Source organism: Vulpes vulpes, chromosome 3 (genome assembly GCF_048418805.1).
Source record: "Vulpes vulpes isolate BD-2025 chromosome 3, VulVul3, whole genome shotgun sequence".
Lineage (NCBI taxonomy): Eukaryota > Metazoa > Chordata > Mammalia > Carnivora > Canidae > Vulpes > Vulpes vulpes.
In genome coordinates, this window is record NC_132782.1 from 99,674,247 (window position 1) to 99,692,479 (window position 18,233).

Below are 18,233 nucleotides of genomic sequence, written 5' to 3' on the forward strand. Positions count from 1 at the left end.
GATAGACTCCAAAAGTGTTTTCTAACCTTCACATTTCACCAAGAGCCAAGTCAGGATTCTATTATCACTTGCCTCCTAAACATCTCTATGAAAAATTACACTCTTTCTCTTCTCCCTACTCCCATAAAATGTTCCTCCTCCTCACCTCTTAAGAGATGGCAACTCCCTCCACATTGTCACTTAGATTCCAAATGGGGAACAGGAAGATTTTCAAGAGTTAACAAGTCAATTACACATCAGAAGTCACCATATTTAACCCTAGTTGAATTATACCCACGTCAAACAGCAGTACTGAGAAAATATTACAAAGAAAACTAAAGCCTAAAATCTTACCTTGATATTCTTGAGGCTCTACCTAAGAGAGGAAGAAACAAAATTAAGTTTGATGTCAAAACATATTATTAGGAGGAAAGCCCAGCCCTGGAGAAGCGAGAACTTTAAAAATCCCTGCTGGAGTTTCCCTGACAGAAAAGGGCTTAGCAGAGAAATCAGGCAGAACCGCTGGAGGGGCAGTGACGCCCCCTCCAGCAAGAGTCCCAGAGTCACTATAAGAGGAGGGGCGCCTAGGGGGAGGGGGCGGGCAAAGTTCACTGCAAACCACAGTCCAATCTCGGTAAAGGGCTGGAGCACCACAGCCCTCCAGCCAGTTGGTTAGGCGAGCCAGCTCTGTACAGAGGTGGCTGTCCACTGTCTCCTTCAGGAGAGTCGGTCTCCGGGAGTGCGGGTCCAGCAGCCCAGGGCCCCGGATCCCTGGGCGCCCAAGTGAACAAAGCCGCCAATCCTGCATTTCCTCTGGGACAGGGGGAAGCAGGGAGGGCACAGGAAAGCGAGGACTCTCTGGCCACCAGGCCCACCTGCAAGCTGTGCAGATCAGTGCACCTGCACCTGCCCCCGGGAGCATCTAGCCCAGGGCGGACTGGGAGATTGCGGTTAGTTTAGTTACTTGCAGGGAGCTTGACTCCAGAGCTGGAAATCTGGCTACTGCCATTCTTATTCCTCTTTGTTTCACCGTGTGCCCAGGAGAGGCGGGGGCCTCTAAGGAACAAAGGCCTTACAAGACAAACAGCTCATACTGAGCCCAGCACCTGGCAAGGGGTGGGGCATCTTTGCCCAGGCACAGACACCTGAGAATCAGCACAGCAGACCCCTCCCCCAGAGGAACTGCTGGAAGAACAAAGGAAGATCAAGTTTACTGAGGAAGTGGCACTGGAAAGCTACAGGACTGAAAGAAAATAGTATATAAAGCTAGAGGGTCCTTTTTTTTCTCTTTTTCTTGTTTCTGTTTTTCCATTACAACTCCAGTTTATATCAGACTAAAAATTTCCAATATTTTTCTCCTTTCCCGCGTTAACTACAGTTTTTTACCAGCTCTTCATTTTTTGGCTGGGTACAGTATACTTTATTGATGGTACATGACAAGGTAGGGTCCCCCAAGCCCCTCCCCTTCCTCAGGGTCTGGGATGTAAATTGGAGGTCAGGAGATTCTCAGTGTGTTGGGGGATTAATTTGTGGCAGGGACTCTCCAGCAGCTGAGGGCCTCTCTCTTCCTCTTGTTCTTGCTGGGGCTGGTGGTTCAGGAGGCTCTTACTCCTTGGAGGCCATGTGGACCATGAGGTTCACCACCCAGTTGCTGTAGCCAAATTCACTGTCATACAAGGAAATGAGCTTGACAAAGTGGTCATTGAGGGCAATGCCAGCCCTGGCATCGAAGGTGGAAGAGTGGGTGTCACTGTTGAAGTCGCAAGAGACAACCTGGTCCTCAGTGTAGCCCAGGATGCCCTTGAGGGGGCCCTCCAATGCCTCCTTCACCACCTTCTTGATGTCATCATATTTGGCAGCTTTCTCCAGGTGGCATGTCAGATCCACAACTGACATGTTGGGGATGGGGACATGGAAAGCCATGCCAGTGAGCTTTCCATTCAGCTCAGGGATGACCTTGCCCACAGCCTTGGTGGCACCAGTGGAAGCAGGGATGATGTTCTGGGTATCCCCTCGGCTGTCATACCACAGCTTCCCAGAGGGGCTGTCCATGGTCTGATGGGTGGCAGTGATGGCATGGACATTGGTCAAGAGGCCCTCCACGATGCCGAAGTGGTCATGAATGACTTTGTCCAGAGGAGCCAAGCAGTTGGTGGTGCAGGAGGGATTGCTGACAATCTTGAGGGAGTTGTCATACTTCTCGTGGTTCACGCCCATCACAAACATGGGGGTATCAGCAGAAGGAGCAGAGATGATGACTCTCTTGGCCTCACCCTTCAAGTGAGTCCCAGCCTTCTCCATGGTGGTGAAGACCCCAGTGGACTCCACAACATACTCAGCACCAGCATCACCCCATTTGATGTTGGCAGGATCTCACTCCTGGAAGAAGGAAATGGACTTCCCATTGATAACAAGTTTCCCGTTTTCAGCCTTGACCATGCCATGCAATTTGCCGTGGGTAGAACCATACTGGAACATGTACACCATGTAGTTGAAGTCAATGAAGGGGTCATTGACGGCGACAATATCCACTTTGCCAGAGTTAAAAGCAGCCCTGGTGACCAGGTGCCCAATACGGCCAAATCCGTTCACTCTAACCTTCACCATCGTGTCTCAGGGATGTGGCTGGCACTGTACCAGAAGATGCAGCTGTCTGTCGAATGGGGAGGAGCATACAGCCCAGCTCTTCATTTTTAAGTTTTTTCCTTTTTGACTTTCATATTTCTACAATAAAATGTCTTAGATATATTTTTCATTTCTGGATTCCCTTCAACGTATTCAATTTAATTTTGGTAGATATACGAGATACAGATTTTTGTTTTTTGGTTTTTCTGCCTTGCTTTGTTTTACAAGAGTGGAAGCTAGTACCTTCTAAAACAGGATGAACATACACCCAGAACCAAGTGGAATACTGTGTTAGTTCATTTGGTGAGATTATATTCTCTCTCCCTTCCCATTCTGCCCCCCTATTTTTCTTGATTATATTTTGGTGGTCAATGTTGGGGCTGTCTAGAAGTATTGCTGGTTTATATAAATTTGGGATTGAGCATCTTCTAACATACAGAACAAAATACCCTTGGAACCAAGAGAATCACCTAAAAGGACCCCTCAGGTAGACTACATTCTCTCTCCACTACCACTTCCTCACAACTACCATCTCCCCACCACACCTTTTTTTCCCTTTTCCTCTTTTTTTCTTCTTTTTCTTTTCTTCTTCATGTGTTTTTAATTTTTGGCTTTTTCTACTTTGTATTAAAATTTGTTTTTCACTTCAGTGGTCCTTTTGATTTATTTTGTTCTGTACTTCTTTTTCTTTTATTTTCTGGTCTCTGTCCTCTTCAGAATCATCTAGGGTGTATTTTATTTATGTTGTGGTTGATATTTTTGACTCACCCCACTCATACAGCCACAATGCACTGGACAAAATGACTAGAAGGAAGAATTCACCACAAAAGAAAGAACCAGAAACAGTACTCTCAGTAACAGAGTTACAGAATTTGGATTTGAATGCGATGTCAGGAATTCAATTCGGAAGTACAGTTATAAAGCTACCAGTTGCTCTGTCAACAAAGCATAGAGGACTCTAGAGATTTCATTACTGCAGAACGGGGATCTAATCAGGCCAAAATTAAAAACAGATTAAATGAAATGCAATCCAAACTGGAAGTTCTAACTGCTAGGTTTAAGGAGGTGGAAGAGAGAGTGAGTGACATAGAAGACAAGTTGATGGTAAGGAAGGACGCTGAGGTAAAAAGGAAAACAATTAAGAGCCCATGAAGAAAGGCTTAGGGAAATAAATGATAGCTTCAGAAGGAAGAATATATTTCTGATTGGGATCCCAGAAGAGGCTGAGAGAGAGACAGAGGACCACAAAGTGTATCTGAACAAATCATAGGTGAGAACTTCCCAAATCTGGAGAAAGGAAACAGGCATTCAGATACAAGAGAGAGGACCCACCCACAAAAAAATAAATAAAAACAATTCAACACCTCAACACTTAATAGTGAAACTTGCAAATTTCAAAGATAAAGAGAAAATTCTTGCAGCGCAAAACAGATTCTTAACTTATATGGTGAGAAATATCAGATTAACAACAGACCTCCCCACAGAGACCTGGCAGGCCAGAAAGGGCTGGCATGATATACATAGGGTACTAAATGAGAAAAATGTGCAGCCAAGAATACTTCATCCAGCAAGACTGTCATTCAGAATAGAAGAAAAGATAAAGAGCTTCCAGGATAGGCAGAAACTGAAAGAATATGTGACCACCAAACAGGCACTGCAAGGAATATTAAGGGGGATGCTGTAAAAGAGGAAGCCCAAAGAAATAATCCACAAAACAGGGACTGAATAGGTAATATGATGACACTAAATTCGTATCTTTCCATAGTTACTCTGAATATTAATGGGCTAAATTATCCCGTCAAAAGATGCAGGGTATTGTACTGGATAAAAAAGCAAGATCCATCTATTTGCTGTCTACAAGAGACTCATTTTAGACCTAAGGACACCTCCAGCCTGAAAATTAAGGGGTGGAGAACCATTTACCATTCAAATGGTCCTCAAAAGAAAGCAGGGGTAGCAATCCTCATATCAGATAAATTAAATTTTATCCCAAAGACTGCAGTAAGAGATGAAGAGGGACACTATAACATACTTAGAGGGTCTATCCAACAAGAGGACTTAACAATAATGAATATTTATGCCCTAATGTGGGAGCTGCCAAGTGTAACAATCAATTAATAACCAAGGTAAAGACGTACTTAGATAATAATACACTAATAGGAGGAGATTTCAACATGGCTCCTTCAGCAAATGACATATCTTCTAAGCACAACATCATCATAGAAACAAGGGCCTTAAATCATACACTGGACCAAATGGATTTCACAGATATATACAGAACTTTCCATCTGAATGCATATTCTTCTCAAATGCACATGGAATTTTCTCCAGAATAAACCACATATTGGTCACAAATCAGGTCTCAATCAATACCAAAAGATTGGGATTACCCCCTGCATATTTTCAGACCATAATTTTTTGAAACTAGAACTCAATCACAAGAAGAAATTTGGAAGAAACTCAAACACATGGAGGTTAAACAGCATCCTACTAGGATGAATGGGTCAACCATAAAATTAGAGAATAATTAAAAAGACTCATGGAAACTAATGAAAATGAAAATACAACTGTTCAAAATCTTTGGGATACAGCAAAAGCGGTCCTAAGAGGGAAACACATCGCAATACAAGCCTCCCTCAAAAATTGGGAAAAAACTTAAATACACAAGCTAACCTCACACATAAAGGAACTGGAGAAAGAACAGCAAATAAAACCTACACCAAACAGAAGAAGAGAGATAATAAAGATTGGAGCAAGAACTCAATGACATAGAGACCAGAAGAACTGTAGAACAACTCAACAAAACCAGGATTTGGTTCTTTGAAAGAATTAATAAGATATATAAACCCCTCACCAACCTTATTAGAAAGAAAAAAAGATTCAAATTAATAAAATCATGAATCAAAGAGGAGAGATCACAACCAATACCAAGGAAATACAAACTATTTTAAAACATATTATGAGCAGCCATATGCCAAGAAATTAGGCAATCTAGAAGTGGATGTATTTCTGGAAAACCACAAATTACCAAAACTGGAATAGGAAGGAAGCGAAAACCTGACAGGGAGGAAATTGAAGCAGTCATCAAAAATCTCCCAAGACACAAATGTCCAGGGCCAGATGGCTTCCCAGGGGAATTCTAAGAAATGTTTAAAGAAGAAATAATACCTATTCTACTAAAGATGCTTCGAAGGATAGAAAGAGATGGAATACCCCAAACTTGTTCTATGAGGACAGCATGACCTTGATTCCAAAACCAAAGATCGCACCAAAAAGGACCGATATCTCTGATGAACATGGATGCCAAAATTCTCAACAAGATCCTAGCCAATAGGATCCAACAGTACATAAGATTATTTACCATGACAAAGTGGGATTTATCCCCAGGATGCAAGAGTGGTTCAACACTCATAAAAAAATCAAGGTGATAGATCATACCAAGAGAAAAAGACAAGAAAGTTATGATCCTCTCAATATATACAGAAAAAGCATTTGACAAAATACGTCATCCGTTCCTGACTAAAACTCTTCTAAGTGTAGGGATATAGGAAACATTCCTCAATATCTTAAAAGCCATTTATGAAAAGCCTACAGCAAATATCATTCTCAATGAGGAAACACTGGGAGCCTTTCCCCTAATATCTGGAACACGACAGGGATGTCCACTGTCACCACTGCTGTTCAACATAGTACTAGAAGTCCTAGAATAGGCAATCAGACAAGAAAAAGAAAGAAAAGGTGCTCATATTGGCAAAGAAGAAGTCAAACTCTTCCTCTTCACAAATAACATGATACTGTATATAAAAAACACGAAAGAGAATGTGAACTGGTGCAGCCACTTTGGAAAACTCTGTGGAGGTTTGTCAAAGAGTTAGTAATGGATCTGCCCTACGACCCAGCAATTGCACCGTTGGGGATTTACCCCAAAGATACAGATGCAGTGAAATGCCGGGACACCTGCACCCGATATTTATAGCAGCAATGTCCACAATAGCCAAACTGTGGAAGGAGCCTCGGTGTCTATTAAAAGATGAACGGATAAAGAAGATGTGGTATATGTATACAATGGAATATTACTCAGCCATTAGAAATGACAAATGCCCACCATTTGCTTCGACATGGGTGGAACTGGAAGGTATTATGCTGAGTGAAGTTAGTCAATCAGCAAAGGACAAACATTATATGGTCTCATCCATTTGGGGAATATAAAAGTAGTGAAAGGGAATAAAGGGGAAAGGAGAGAAATAATGAGTGGGAAATATCAGAGAGGGAGACAGAACATGAGAGACTCCTAAACCTGGGACACGAACAAGGGGTGGTGGAAAGGGAGGTGGGCGGGGGGTGGGGGTGACTGTGTGACAGGCACTGAGGGGGGCACTTGGTGGGATGAGCACTGGATGTTATGCTATATGTTGGCAAATTGAACTCCAATTTTAAAAAATTAAAAAAAAAGATTCTACCCCAGGATTGCTAGATCTTATATGATTAGCAATGTGGCAGGATACAAAATCAATGCCCAGAAATCATTGCCATTTCTATACACTAGCAATGAGACTTGGGAAAGAGAAAATAAGGAGTCAATCCCATTTACAATTGCACCCAAAAGCATAAGATACCTAGGAATAAACCTAACCAAAAAGGTAAAGGATCTATACCCTAAAAACTACGGAACACTTCTGAAAGAAATTGAGGAAGACACAAAGAGATGGAAAAACATTCCATTCTCATGGACTGGAAGAATTAATGTGGTGAAAATGTCCATGCTACCCAGGGCAATTTACACATTCAATGCAATCCCGATCAAAACACCAAGGACTTTCTTCAGAGAGTTGGAACAAATCATCTTAAGATTTGTGTGGAATCAGAAAAGACCCCAAATACCCAGGGGAATATTAAAAAAGAAAACCAGAGCCTAGAGAATCACAATGCCAGATTTCAAGCTGTATTACAAAGCTGTGATCATCATCAGTGTGGTGCTGGCACAAAAACAGACACATAGACCAATAGAAGAGAATAGCGAACCCTGAAGTGGACCCTCACCTCTATGGTCAACTAATATTCAACACATCAGGAAAGACCATCCACTGGAAAAAGGACAGTCCCTTCAATAAATAGTGCTGGGAAAATTGAACAACCACGTGCAGAAGAATGAAACTAGACCATTCTCTTACACCATACACAAAGATAAACTCAAAATGGTTGAAAGATCTAAATGTAAGACAAGAATCCACCAAATCCTAGAGGAGAACGCAGGCACAGCAACTTTTTGTTCAACTTTGGGACTTGGCCACAGCAACTTTTTGGAAGATACATCTATGAAGGCAAGGGAAACAAAAGCAAAAGTGAACTATTGGGACTTAATGAGGATAAAAAAATTTCTGCACAGCAAAAGAAACAGTCAACAAAAATAAAAATTACCTACAGAATGGGAGAAGATATTTGCAAATGACATATCAGATAAAGCTAGTATCCAAGATCTATAAAGCACTTATCTTACTCAACACCTAAGAAACAAAAAATGCAATCTTGAAATGGGCAAAAGACATGAACAGAAATTTCACCAAAGAAGACATACACATGGCCAACAAGCACATGAAAAAAGAAATGTTCTGCATCACTTGTCATCATGGAAATACAAATTAAAACCACAATGAGATACTACCACACACCAGTGAGAATGGCGAAAATTAACAAGACAGAAAACAAGAAATGTTGGAGAGGATATGGAGAAGGAGAACCCTCCTTCTTGGAAAGGAACCCTCTTGCACTGCTGATGGGAATGTGAACTGGTACAGTCACTCTGGAAAACAGTATGGATGTTTCTCAAGAAGTTAAAAATAGAGCTACTCTACGACCCAACAACTGCACTACTGGGTATTTACCCCAAAGATACTGATGCAGTGAAATGCTGGGACACCTGCACCCCAATGTTCATAGCAGCAATGTCCACAATAGCCAAACTGTGGAAGGAGCCATGATGTCCTTCAACAGATGAATGGATAAAGAAGATGTGAGATATGTATGTATATATACATACATATATTTGCTTCGAGGTGGATGGAACTGGAGGATATTATGCTGAGTGAAGTTAGTCAATCGGAGAAAGACAATCATCACAGGGTTTCACTCATACATGGAAAATAAGAAATAGTGAAAGTGATTATAAGGGAAAGGAGGGAAAATGAAGGGAAAAAATTAGAGAAAAATTAGAGAGGAAGACAAAACATGAGAGACCCCTTACTCTGTGAAACGAACAAGGGGTAATCGAAGGGGAAGCAGGAGGGTGATGGGGTGACTTGGTGCTGGGAACTGAGGGAGGCACTTGATGGGATGAGCACCTGATGTTATGCTATATTGGCAAATCAAACTTCAATTAAATAAATAAATAAATAAATATCCTGAAGGAAATAAAATGGAAGGAGGGAGGGAGGGAAGAAGGGAGGGAGGGAGGGAGGGAAGGAAGGAAGGAAGGAAGGAAGGAAGGAAGGAAGGAAGGAAGGAAGGAGCACAAAACCTTTGACAAAGATATGCCTTTTCCTTCTCTAGAAAGCTTTTCTGAATACTTACAAAATTGTCTCTGCTAAATTCATACACAGTTATAGCAAGTCAGGTGCTATAAATTTTTCTAGACTGCTACAAATGGAGGGTGATCAAAAAGAAATAAAACCCTTTGGATGAGAAAAAGAGTGGCACATGGCTAGAGATAAAACATAAGCAACAACAGAAAAGACAGCTATTGCTTCAAATAGGGTAACCCATGCTCTCCATACTTGAGTCAACCTAGTAAATCTAATAAATCTAATCACCCTAATCTAATCTAATAAATCATAGCTCAATAAAATATACTCAAGACCATGTTTTCACACCATTAACGTATTTGCCCATTCAAGTTTTACCACCAGGGGGCACCTGGGTGGCTCAGTGGGAGAGCATCTGCCTTTGGCTCTCAGGTCATGATCTGAGTGTCCTGGGATCAAGTTTCAGGTCAGGCTCCCCAAGGGGAGTTTGCTCCTCCCTATGCCAATGTCTCTGCCTGTCTCTGTGTCTCTCATGAATAAATATATATAATCTTTAAAACACACACACACACGTTTTACAGGATGATAAGTAGCTGATGCCAGCCCTCAAATGTTGGTGGGATATCAGCATGCTATCAACAAGTCAATCGTAATAATGTTGTTAGGGGGAAGTGCATCTGTGGAGGGCAAACAGAAAGCCATGGTTATTCTTTTAACTTCACATGTTGCTAGGAACCTCTGAGCTTCCCTGGCCCTTGTCACCTAGTCCCACAGGCGGGGGAAGTGAAAAGGTGGAAGGGCACACCAAATACGATCATGTTGTTTTTGAAGGGAAGATTTCTACATTGGCAGGGAAAGGAGGAAATTCACTTAGAAATAAACTCAAAAGTTTTATGTTCTTAGAGAGCTCTGCCCTCAAGTGAAACTGTCATTAGAGCCTAATAGGACGTTTCCCAAAGACTAGCAAGATAGGTGAGGGGAAATACTCAACTCCAGTGCTCTCTCCTTCCTCTCACCTGGGAGTAAACTCAGCCTAGCCCCAGATAAGTAGAAAACCTCACACTAATGTCCTAAGTGGGTAAAACACACATAAAGGAATACCAGTAGAATGGAAAAGAGAAATATTTGAAGCAATAATGGCTAAGGATTTTACAAAATTAATGTAGTCAACAAATCACAGATCCAGGAAGTACCAAAAATCAAAAGCACAATAAATAGTAAAACAAATACACAAACAACTAACAAAAAAACCAGATATGCCTAATATATAACATTCAGCTATATCATTAAATATCATTAAAGACAAGAAAACAAAAGCACAATAAATAGCAAAACAAATACACAAACAAAAGCACAATAAATAGCAAAACAAATACACAAACAACTAACAAAAAAACCCAGATATGCCTAATATATAACATTCAGCTATATCATTAAACATCATTAAAGACAAGAAAACAGTTTTGGAAATCTAGAGCAGGGGTTGGGGTAGGTGGATGAAGAGAGAGAGGGGAGAAGTCACACCTTACCCAAGGGGAACAAGTGTATGAACTATATCACACTTCTTTTCATAAACCATGCATCAAGAAGGATAAAATGTATAAAGTGTTAAAAGAAACATCAAACTAGAAACATCAAACTGGCCAGTGAAATGATCCCTCAAAACACACTACAAAGTAAGGAAAACTGGCAAGGATAATGATGGGCATCACTTCAATGGTAAAAGAGTCAATTCTCCAAAAAGGCATAATAATTTCTAATGTGCATGCATTAATAACAGTGTCAAAATACATGAAGCAGAAACTGAAAGAATTGCTGATGGAAATAGATGAACCTATTATGACAGCTGGGGAATTCAAAATCCTCCATCAGTCACTGACAGATCAACAGATACAGAAATTCCATAAGGACACAGGTGAACTGAACAGCATCATCAATCAACTGGATCCATTAATATCAGTAGAATACTTCATCCAACAACAGAAGAATATACATTCTTTTCAAGCTCACATGGAACATTCACTAAGACAGGCCATATGTGGGGCCCTAAGATACATCTGAACAACCAAAGAAATAGAAATCACAGGAAGTATGTTCTCAGATCACAAATGACTCCAACAGGACATTAAGAACAGAAGGACAGGTGCAAAACGACACAAAAAATTAAGATTAAGTAGTATACTTCTGAAGAATTCATGGGTTAGAGGGGAGGTGGGTAAAAGGATGGGTGAAAGAAATGAAGGGGATTTAGAGTACACCTAATGTGATGAGCACAGAGTAATGTACAGAACTGCCGAATCACCATACCACGTCCACCTGAAACTAACATTACACTGTCAGTTATACTTGAACTTTACTTTGATTAAGATTTTATTTATTTATTTGAGGGGGGGGGAGTGTGCGTACAAGCAGGGGGAGTGGCAGGCAGAGGGAGATGGAGAAGCCCAATTCAGAGCTCCATCCTAGGACCTTAGGAATATGACCTGAGCCAAAGGCTGATGCTTAACTGACTGAGCCACCCAGGCATCCCTATACTTAAACTTAAAAAAAAAAAAAAGAACATATGGATCACAGAAGGCACTTCAATAGAACTTTTTAAATATTTCAATCTAAATAATAATGAAAAATGAGCACATTAGAAGGAAATTTGTAGTAATGAATGCATATAAAAGGTTCAGTGACTATAACATTTTTCTGCTTACTTATGAATAAACGGATAGAAAGCACTTTAGTATACTTACAGCAAGGATGGCTCTCCAGAGGTAAAGTAGAAATGCACAAATTCCCAAGGATGCAGTTATAACGGTAAGGGTCCACAGAATCTCAACACCATCAGAGCCAAGAGGGAAATGGCCAGGCAAAATATGGACAAACTGAAATAACATTTGAGATAATGAGGAATCTTAAAGACATTTACAACTTATCTGTCAGAAAGAATAAGCTTTATAACCCCTCAGCCAGCCTCCAGGAGGTAAGCATACCTCTCTAATGCCTCCTCATGGAGGAGAAGGAGCACAAATTGATTACAAAGGAGCAGGGGAAAATTGTTGGGAGTGATGAGTGTGTTTGCTTTCTTACTGTGGTGATGGGTTTCATTGCTGCTTACCTATGTCAAATATCAACTAGTGTAGTCTTTAAAAAGATTCTGTTATCATACATAAATTATATCACACTGAAGCTGTGGGAAACATCTAATAGGCAAATCTTAAGAGATTGTATCTTGCCTACAAATGCATTGCAAATTTTTTTCTATAGTGAACAGAACTTAAGAATTTATAAGCTAATTTCAAATAGACAAAATAAGTAAATGCAAACTTAAAGTAGATAAGAAGTCAGTGACTTCTACTGTACCTTCCTGAAGTGCATAGGTAAACTTCTTTGGAACATTTCCAAAACTATACCCAAAATTTATGGAAGAATGAAAGCAAGAAGAAATGTACTAGAGATACAAATAACAATGTTATATAGACAGATGTTGATAGATAAGGACATAAGTGAGAGAGACAGAAGGCTATTATAATAATTTGGGATTACTACTACAACAAAAATTATAATTATTGTGTAGTTTCTGAAAACATTGATATTTCCTTTCAATGCTCACTTTGCTTCTGAACCACAACCCAAAAGGTCAGATTTCTGAAGTACATGGTAATTTGCATCATCAGGCGATCTTCTATATTTTGATGATACCTGTGAGATTTTACGTTACTTGAACATCTACCTCCAAATAGCCAATGAAGTTATTCATGTTCCTATTTCTTGGTATGGTACTTAAATCAATCAATAGCAACTATGAAATTTAATTTCTAAAAGAATACAAACTTCCTGGATATGGTCACCAAAGAAAGAACACATCTCATTTGACAAAAACTAGAGTTAGAAGTATTTGAGGAGAAAAGACACTTACAATGCAATTCATCCTAATTCACACCAAGCTTGAATTTTGTGCAAACACACCTCTCTAGAAAGGAGCCTCTGAAATCTATAACATTTTCATTTTAGCCCTCAAAACTGAGGTCATGAGAACATATGCTGGTGGGAAACACACTGTATCAGAATAGCCATGGTCTGAAAGACAGCAGGAGCTGTCAGCACAATGGTTGATCATGGGGATCTAATACACAAAACAGAGGGCACTGGTCATGAATAGAAAACACCCCCAGTCATAGGCACTCTTGTACATCTGGCAGCTGTCTGGATGCTGATATCAGTAACTGACTCTTAATTAGATTACCTCCAATGGGGCCAATAACACTAGGCTCTCAGAGACCATGGCCATGAACAAGTGGAGGTGGGAAACACAAGATGAGTTAGTTTATGCAAGAGCTCAGAGATGAGGGGGAAGGGAGAACTGAACTGATCTATGAGATGCAGCCCAGGGAGACGGGAATAATTCCAAAAATGCCTACCAAGGAATTTCCTCCTTTGAAGACTCAAAAGAAACAGAATAGAGTCTGTTTTGACTGGATGTATTCATGTGGGATGATTCTGCCTCAATACAAGGGTTGTTCCTGACTACTGGAACTTTCCAGATCCCTCTCTAAGAATCTCGTGGATGCCAATCTAAATAAGTCTACTTATTGCTATAGATGTTCCCTATCTGGCTCTTTCTCTCTCCCCTGAGGATACAAGTTTTGCTTTTTAATGCTTTGCTTTTTAATGATAGAGTGATATATTCACACTGGGAACCAGGTATTTCTTCATATTTGGACACTCCTAAGGACATTCGGGCCCTTTTTACTCGGATAAGTCAACACTCTGCACTTACTTGGCCAAAGAAAGGACAATAACTTATTCACTTCCTGATCATGTCACTCCTAGTGATTTTCCTATGGCAAATGTCCCAGCAGAATGTGGCCAATTAGTGTCTGCTGGGCTTCTCAGGGCTCTCATTGACTTGGCAGGATACAGACTCCCTGGGGTCAGCTTCCAAGAACAGAAGGAAAGGGTTGAATGCAGAGTTATGAGAAGTCAACCAAACACCCAGGAAGCACAGAGCACAAAGGACATTTCACTTTTTAACTCTAGTACCTACGCCGATGCTTAAGATACCATGGTTCCCCAGGCTGCCAAAGTTCACAAATATGAACAATATGCTGATAGGAACACAAACTACATATAAGATGGACCCAAAACTTACAAGGCTTAAAGGAGGATCTTGACCAGGCTTCCAGGAGCAAGTCTAATACCCATAGCTCCTATAATTAGTTCCTGACTTATTTGTGTATTTTTTTATTTAATTCATGTACTTGAGAGAAAGTGAGCGACAGAGAAGGCATGAGTGTGGAGGAGGGACAGAAGGAGAGGGTAAAGCAGACTCCCCTCCCCCATAGTAGGGAGCCTAATGTGGGGCTAGATCCCAGGACGCCCCGATCATGACCTGAGCAGAAGGCAGCTGCTTAACCAACTGAGCCCCCCAGGTGCCCTGAGTTCCTGACATCTTTAAAGTCAATTTTAATGAGATATAATCTACATATCATACAAGCCCCCTATATAAGACATAATGGTCAATGGCTTCTATATCTTCACAAATCCTTCCTTCTTGATACAATGAACCTAGTATTTACAGGTTTCCATCCAGCCAACACTGCTCTTTTTGGACCAAGCGGCACAGACAGGACCCAGAACTTGATATGGACAGCTGTGGCCATAACCCCTTCAGGCTGACCAAGAAACCTGCCCTGTGGTTCATGATCTTCAGAAAGAACTGAAGTTTTTCTGAAGTTCCCATCAAGGAGACTGAAAAAGCTATTTAACCACAATGCAAAAGAACCCAATAGGATAGAAGACACCACCAGCAGCTTCTGGGCACCTGGGCAGCTCAGGCAACTAAGTCTTGGTTTGGATCAAGTCATGATCCCATGGTTCTGAGACTGAGGCCCTCTTTGTGTTTCCTGCACATTGTGTTTGGGATTCTCTATCTCCTTCCCCCTCTGCCCTTCCACCAGCACCTGTGCCCTTTCTCCTCTCTCTCTCTCTCTCTCTCTCTCTCTCTCTCTCTCTCTCTCTCATAAAAAGAATCTTTAAAAAAAAAGGAAGACACCACTGATGTGCCATGTTTACTCACATTTGTGTTTGGGCAACCAGGACACAGGAATAAGAAGAACCAGAAAAGCAGACTCTGCACCTCCATGTCCTAGTGCTTTCAGGGGGCACTGGGACACCAGGGAGGAGGTGGAGATAGGCAGGAGCAGGTTGGGGTGGGATGAGTGTGGAGGAGTGGGAAAGGGGACAAGGTGGTAATTAGGGATGGGGGAGGATGCGAACAAAGGGTAAGACTGGGGAAGCTGTTTGTCAGGAGAAGAAGGTAGCAGGGACAGTGCCAGGGTTAGATTAAGTCCTGGAGGGGAGGAAGGAGGGTTCAGAAAGGATAGTAGTTCAGCAGGTCAGTAATTCACTAGGTCAGCAGGACACAAGGAGCAGGTTAAATGGACTCTCAGGAGCAGTTGAAGTGGAGGAGGATCCCTCTTCCTCCAAGCCTTCTCCTGAGTGAACGTTGCCATAGCAACCCAGAACTTTATAATCTCTCCACCAATCAGCTGCCGTTGCCCCCAGTAGATCAACATGGATACCACAGGTGAACCAATTTTTAAAAAGCCCCTTCCAAAAAAAAAAAAAAAAAAAAAAAAAAGCCCCTTCCTACCTGGTGCTCCACAACAAAGTACAGTTACCTCCCTAGTTTCTCTAATGGAACACAGACTTGAAAGGTGAAGTAAGTTGTCCAATGTCACACACTACCCTTGGTTTCAACCTCACCATTGAACCTGTTTCATTCTAACAGGTTGTTTTCTGGCACATGGAAAGTCAATGAGATGTTCATAGGATTCTTTTCTGATCGAAGTTGAAGACCACCTCCTCCATGTCCTATTGTACGAGTGCCTCACCTTATAAGTTTTCTAGTTAATTACTACAACTCATTCTAATGTGTTATAGGTTTAAACAAGATCACATTTCTCATATTTTGAAATATTTTTTAAATGTCAAATTGGAGATACTCTGAACTAGAAATTGCAATATCTAGTTTCCAAGTGTGCTAAGAACAGCTGAAAGGCCTGTGAAAAATGGCCTCTGCTTCCCTATATCCAGATTTCTGAATCACTCACTCACTCCATAAATACCGAAGGAAAGCCCAGACTCTTCTAAGTAAAGTACATCATAGTTAGTGATCCAGAACACACAGCCCAGCCTCATGGGGGTTAGAAATAACGGAGCAAAAATATTTAGTCTAATAACAATACAGCAAAAATATAGCCACAAACTGAAATAAGTGCTATGAAGGGAGGGACCTGGCTAAGATTGTGAAGATATATTGTAGAAGGAAATTGCCTATTTGAGGGGATTAAGGATATCTTCCCTAAAAAATCCCTACTTGCCCTGATGTCCGAAGGATGAATGGGACAACACCAGGTGAGGGGGGCATCGATGTCACACAAAAGGAACACTCAGAAGGTCATGCATACACTGCAGAGGGTCAAGGGCTAGGATGCCAGGAGTCATTAGACAGGTGGGCTTGGTCCATACCTTCCAGGTTATTTATAGCCAATATGATAATTGTCACCCAACATCCATTCTCCCTTCTCTGTCACAGATAAAAATCTGACTCTAGGAGGAGCTGCACAACTTGCCATGATCACAGATTCATTCTGAGTTGGGTTTTTTTTAAATTTATGATAGTCACAGAGAGAGAGAGAGAGAGAGAGAGAGAGAGAGAGAGAGAGAGGCAGAGACATAGGGAGAGGGAGAAGCAGGCTCCATGCACGGGGAGCCTGACGTGGGATTCGATCCCGGGTCTCCAGGATCGCGCCCTGGGCCAAAGGCAGGCGCCAAACCGCTGCGCCACCCAGGGATCCCCTGAGTTGGATTTTTTACCTGAGATATTTGCACACCCTGGGATAGTTCATTGAGCTCTTTTATGTAGATATGTTATACTTCAATTAAAAATTTCTTAGAAAAGAAAAAAAGAGACATGTGCCCACAGTGAAATATACCATGTTAGGTGTGTAATAGGAGGATTATATTCATAAGGGTGCACAACCATCATTGCTGGAAACATTTACTTTTAGCATTATGTTGGCCTATCCTCATTTAGAGAAATTATGTAAAAATTATATTTTTAATTGAGTTTATAAAATACACAATTTAAATGCATACATATTTTAAAACAGCTCAATGAGATTTTAACATGGGCATTTGTCTGTGGGAATGACTTACCACCTCAAGATGCTAAGGACATCTCCAGGTGCCTAGCTGGCTTTCCTCTGCCATTTGGTATGCTCCCCAGAATATCCATTAACCATTCTTAAAGCTCCTTACTAGGAAACAGAAAGGCAATAACTTAGAATGTCCAGATGCTGATCCCACATGTTATACAGCAAAGAGGGCTGACCAGAACCTCCCTTGTTCCCTAGAACAGGTTTTCTCCTCAAAGGTGAGCAGAAAAGTCCTAAGAGGCCTCATCCATCTTGGAAGTGATGGCAGCAGCAAGTGTCATGGCCCCAGTGGTGTGGGGGCTAGAAGACTTCATCATGGCCCTAAGGAACTCAGCTGGTTCAGACTGAACTGTGGGGGAGGGATCTTCGGGATCCTCATTACCCCTGGCCTCCATGAGTAGGATGACACTGAGGGTACTCCCACCAGACAATAGCACAATAGATGTTTCTAATGAACCTGCCACTTGTATCACTGATCACTGTGATGGCTTTGTCATGTGTCAGCACAGCATCAGACACATTTCCTAATCTACATGTAACCTCCACATAAAGGCAATGACCAAGTCTTGCTTCCCCCGGGATCCAACTATCCCTTGTACAACTGAAAACATACTAGAAAGGTTTGTCCTTGGGTGATGTTTTAAGTATCCTCCCTGCTTCACTCAGGTGGCTATTCCTTATGCTCTTTGCAATAGTTGATGCTGGCCTCTACTGTCGATGCTCTATGAGACACATGATTTCAAGATGTTAAAAAAGCTGATGCTGGAAAGCATTACAATCACTCATAAAATGACAAAGGAGGACATCAGATAGTTAGACGAGGAACATTTGAGGAAGGGAAAATGAACAGGAGGCGTGAAGTGACAGACCCTTCAAGAAAGAAGGATAATGACAAGAATCA

At 41.4% G+C, this 18,233-nt stretch overlaps 1 protein-coding gene and 1 pseudogene across 3 annotated transcripts in view; both read right to left on the bottom strand.

The window, feature by feature from the left end:
- The window catches only part of LOC112923383 (transport and Golgi organization protein 1 homolog), a 79,806-nt gene that overhangs the window by 14,996 nt on the left and 46,577 nt on the right, over positions 1–18,233 (bottom strand). For all 3 annotated transcript variants that reach the window (XR_012000613.1, XM_072753710.1, XM_026003220.2), the window contains exons 4-5: positions 11,864–11,995; positions 334–355 (exon numbers count right to left, since the gene is read on the bottom strand). Coding sequence is in view for 2 of the 3 variants with exons in the window: in XM_072753710.1 (XP_072609811.1) it covers positions 334–355; positions 11,864–11,995 (154 nt within the window). In the remaining variant the exon portion in view is untranslated. The remainder of the gene's footprint in view (positions 1–333; positions 356–11,863; positions 11,996–18,233) is intronic.
- Positions 1,498–2,601, bottom strand: LOC112923380 (glyceraldehyde-3-phosphate dehydrogenase-like; annotated as a pseudogene).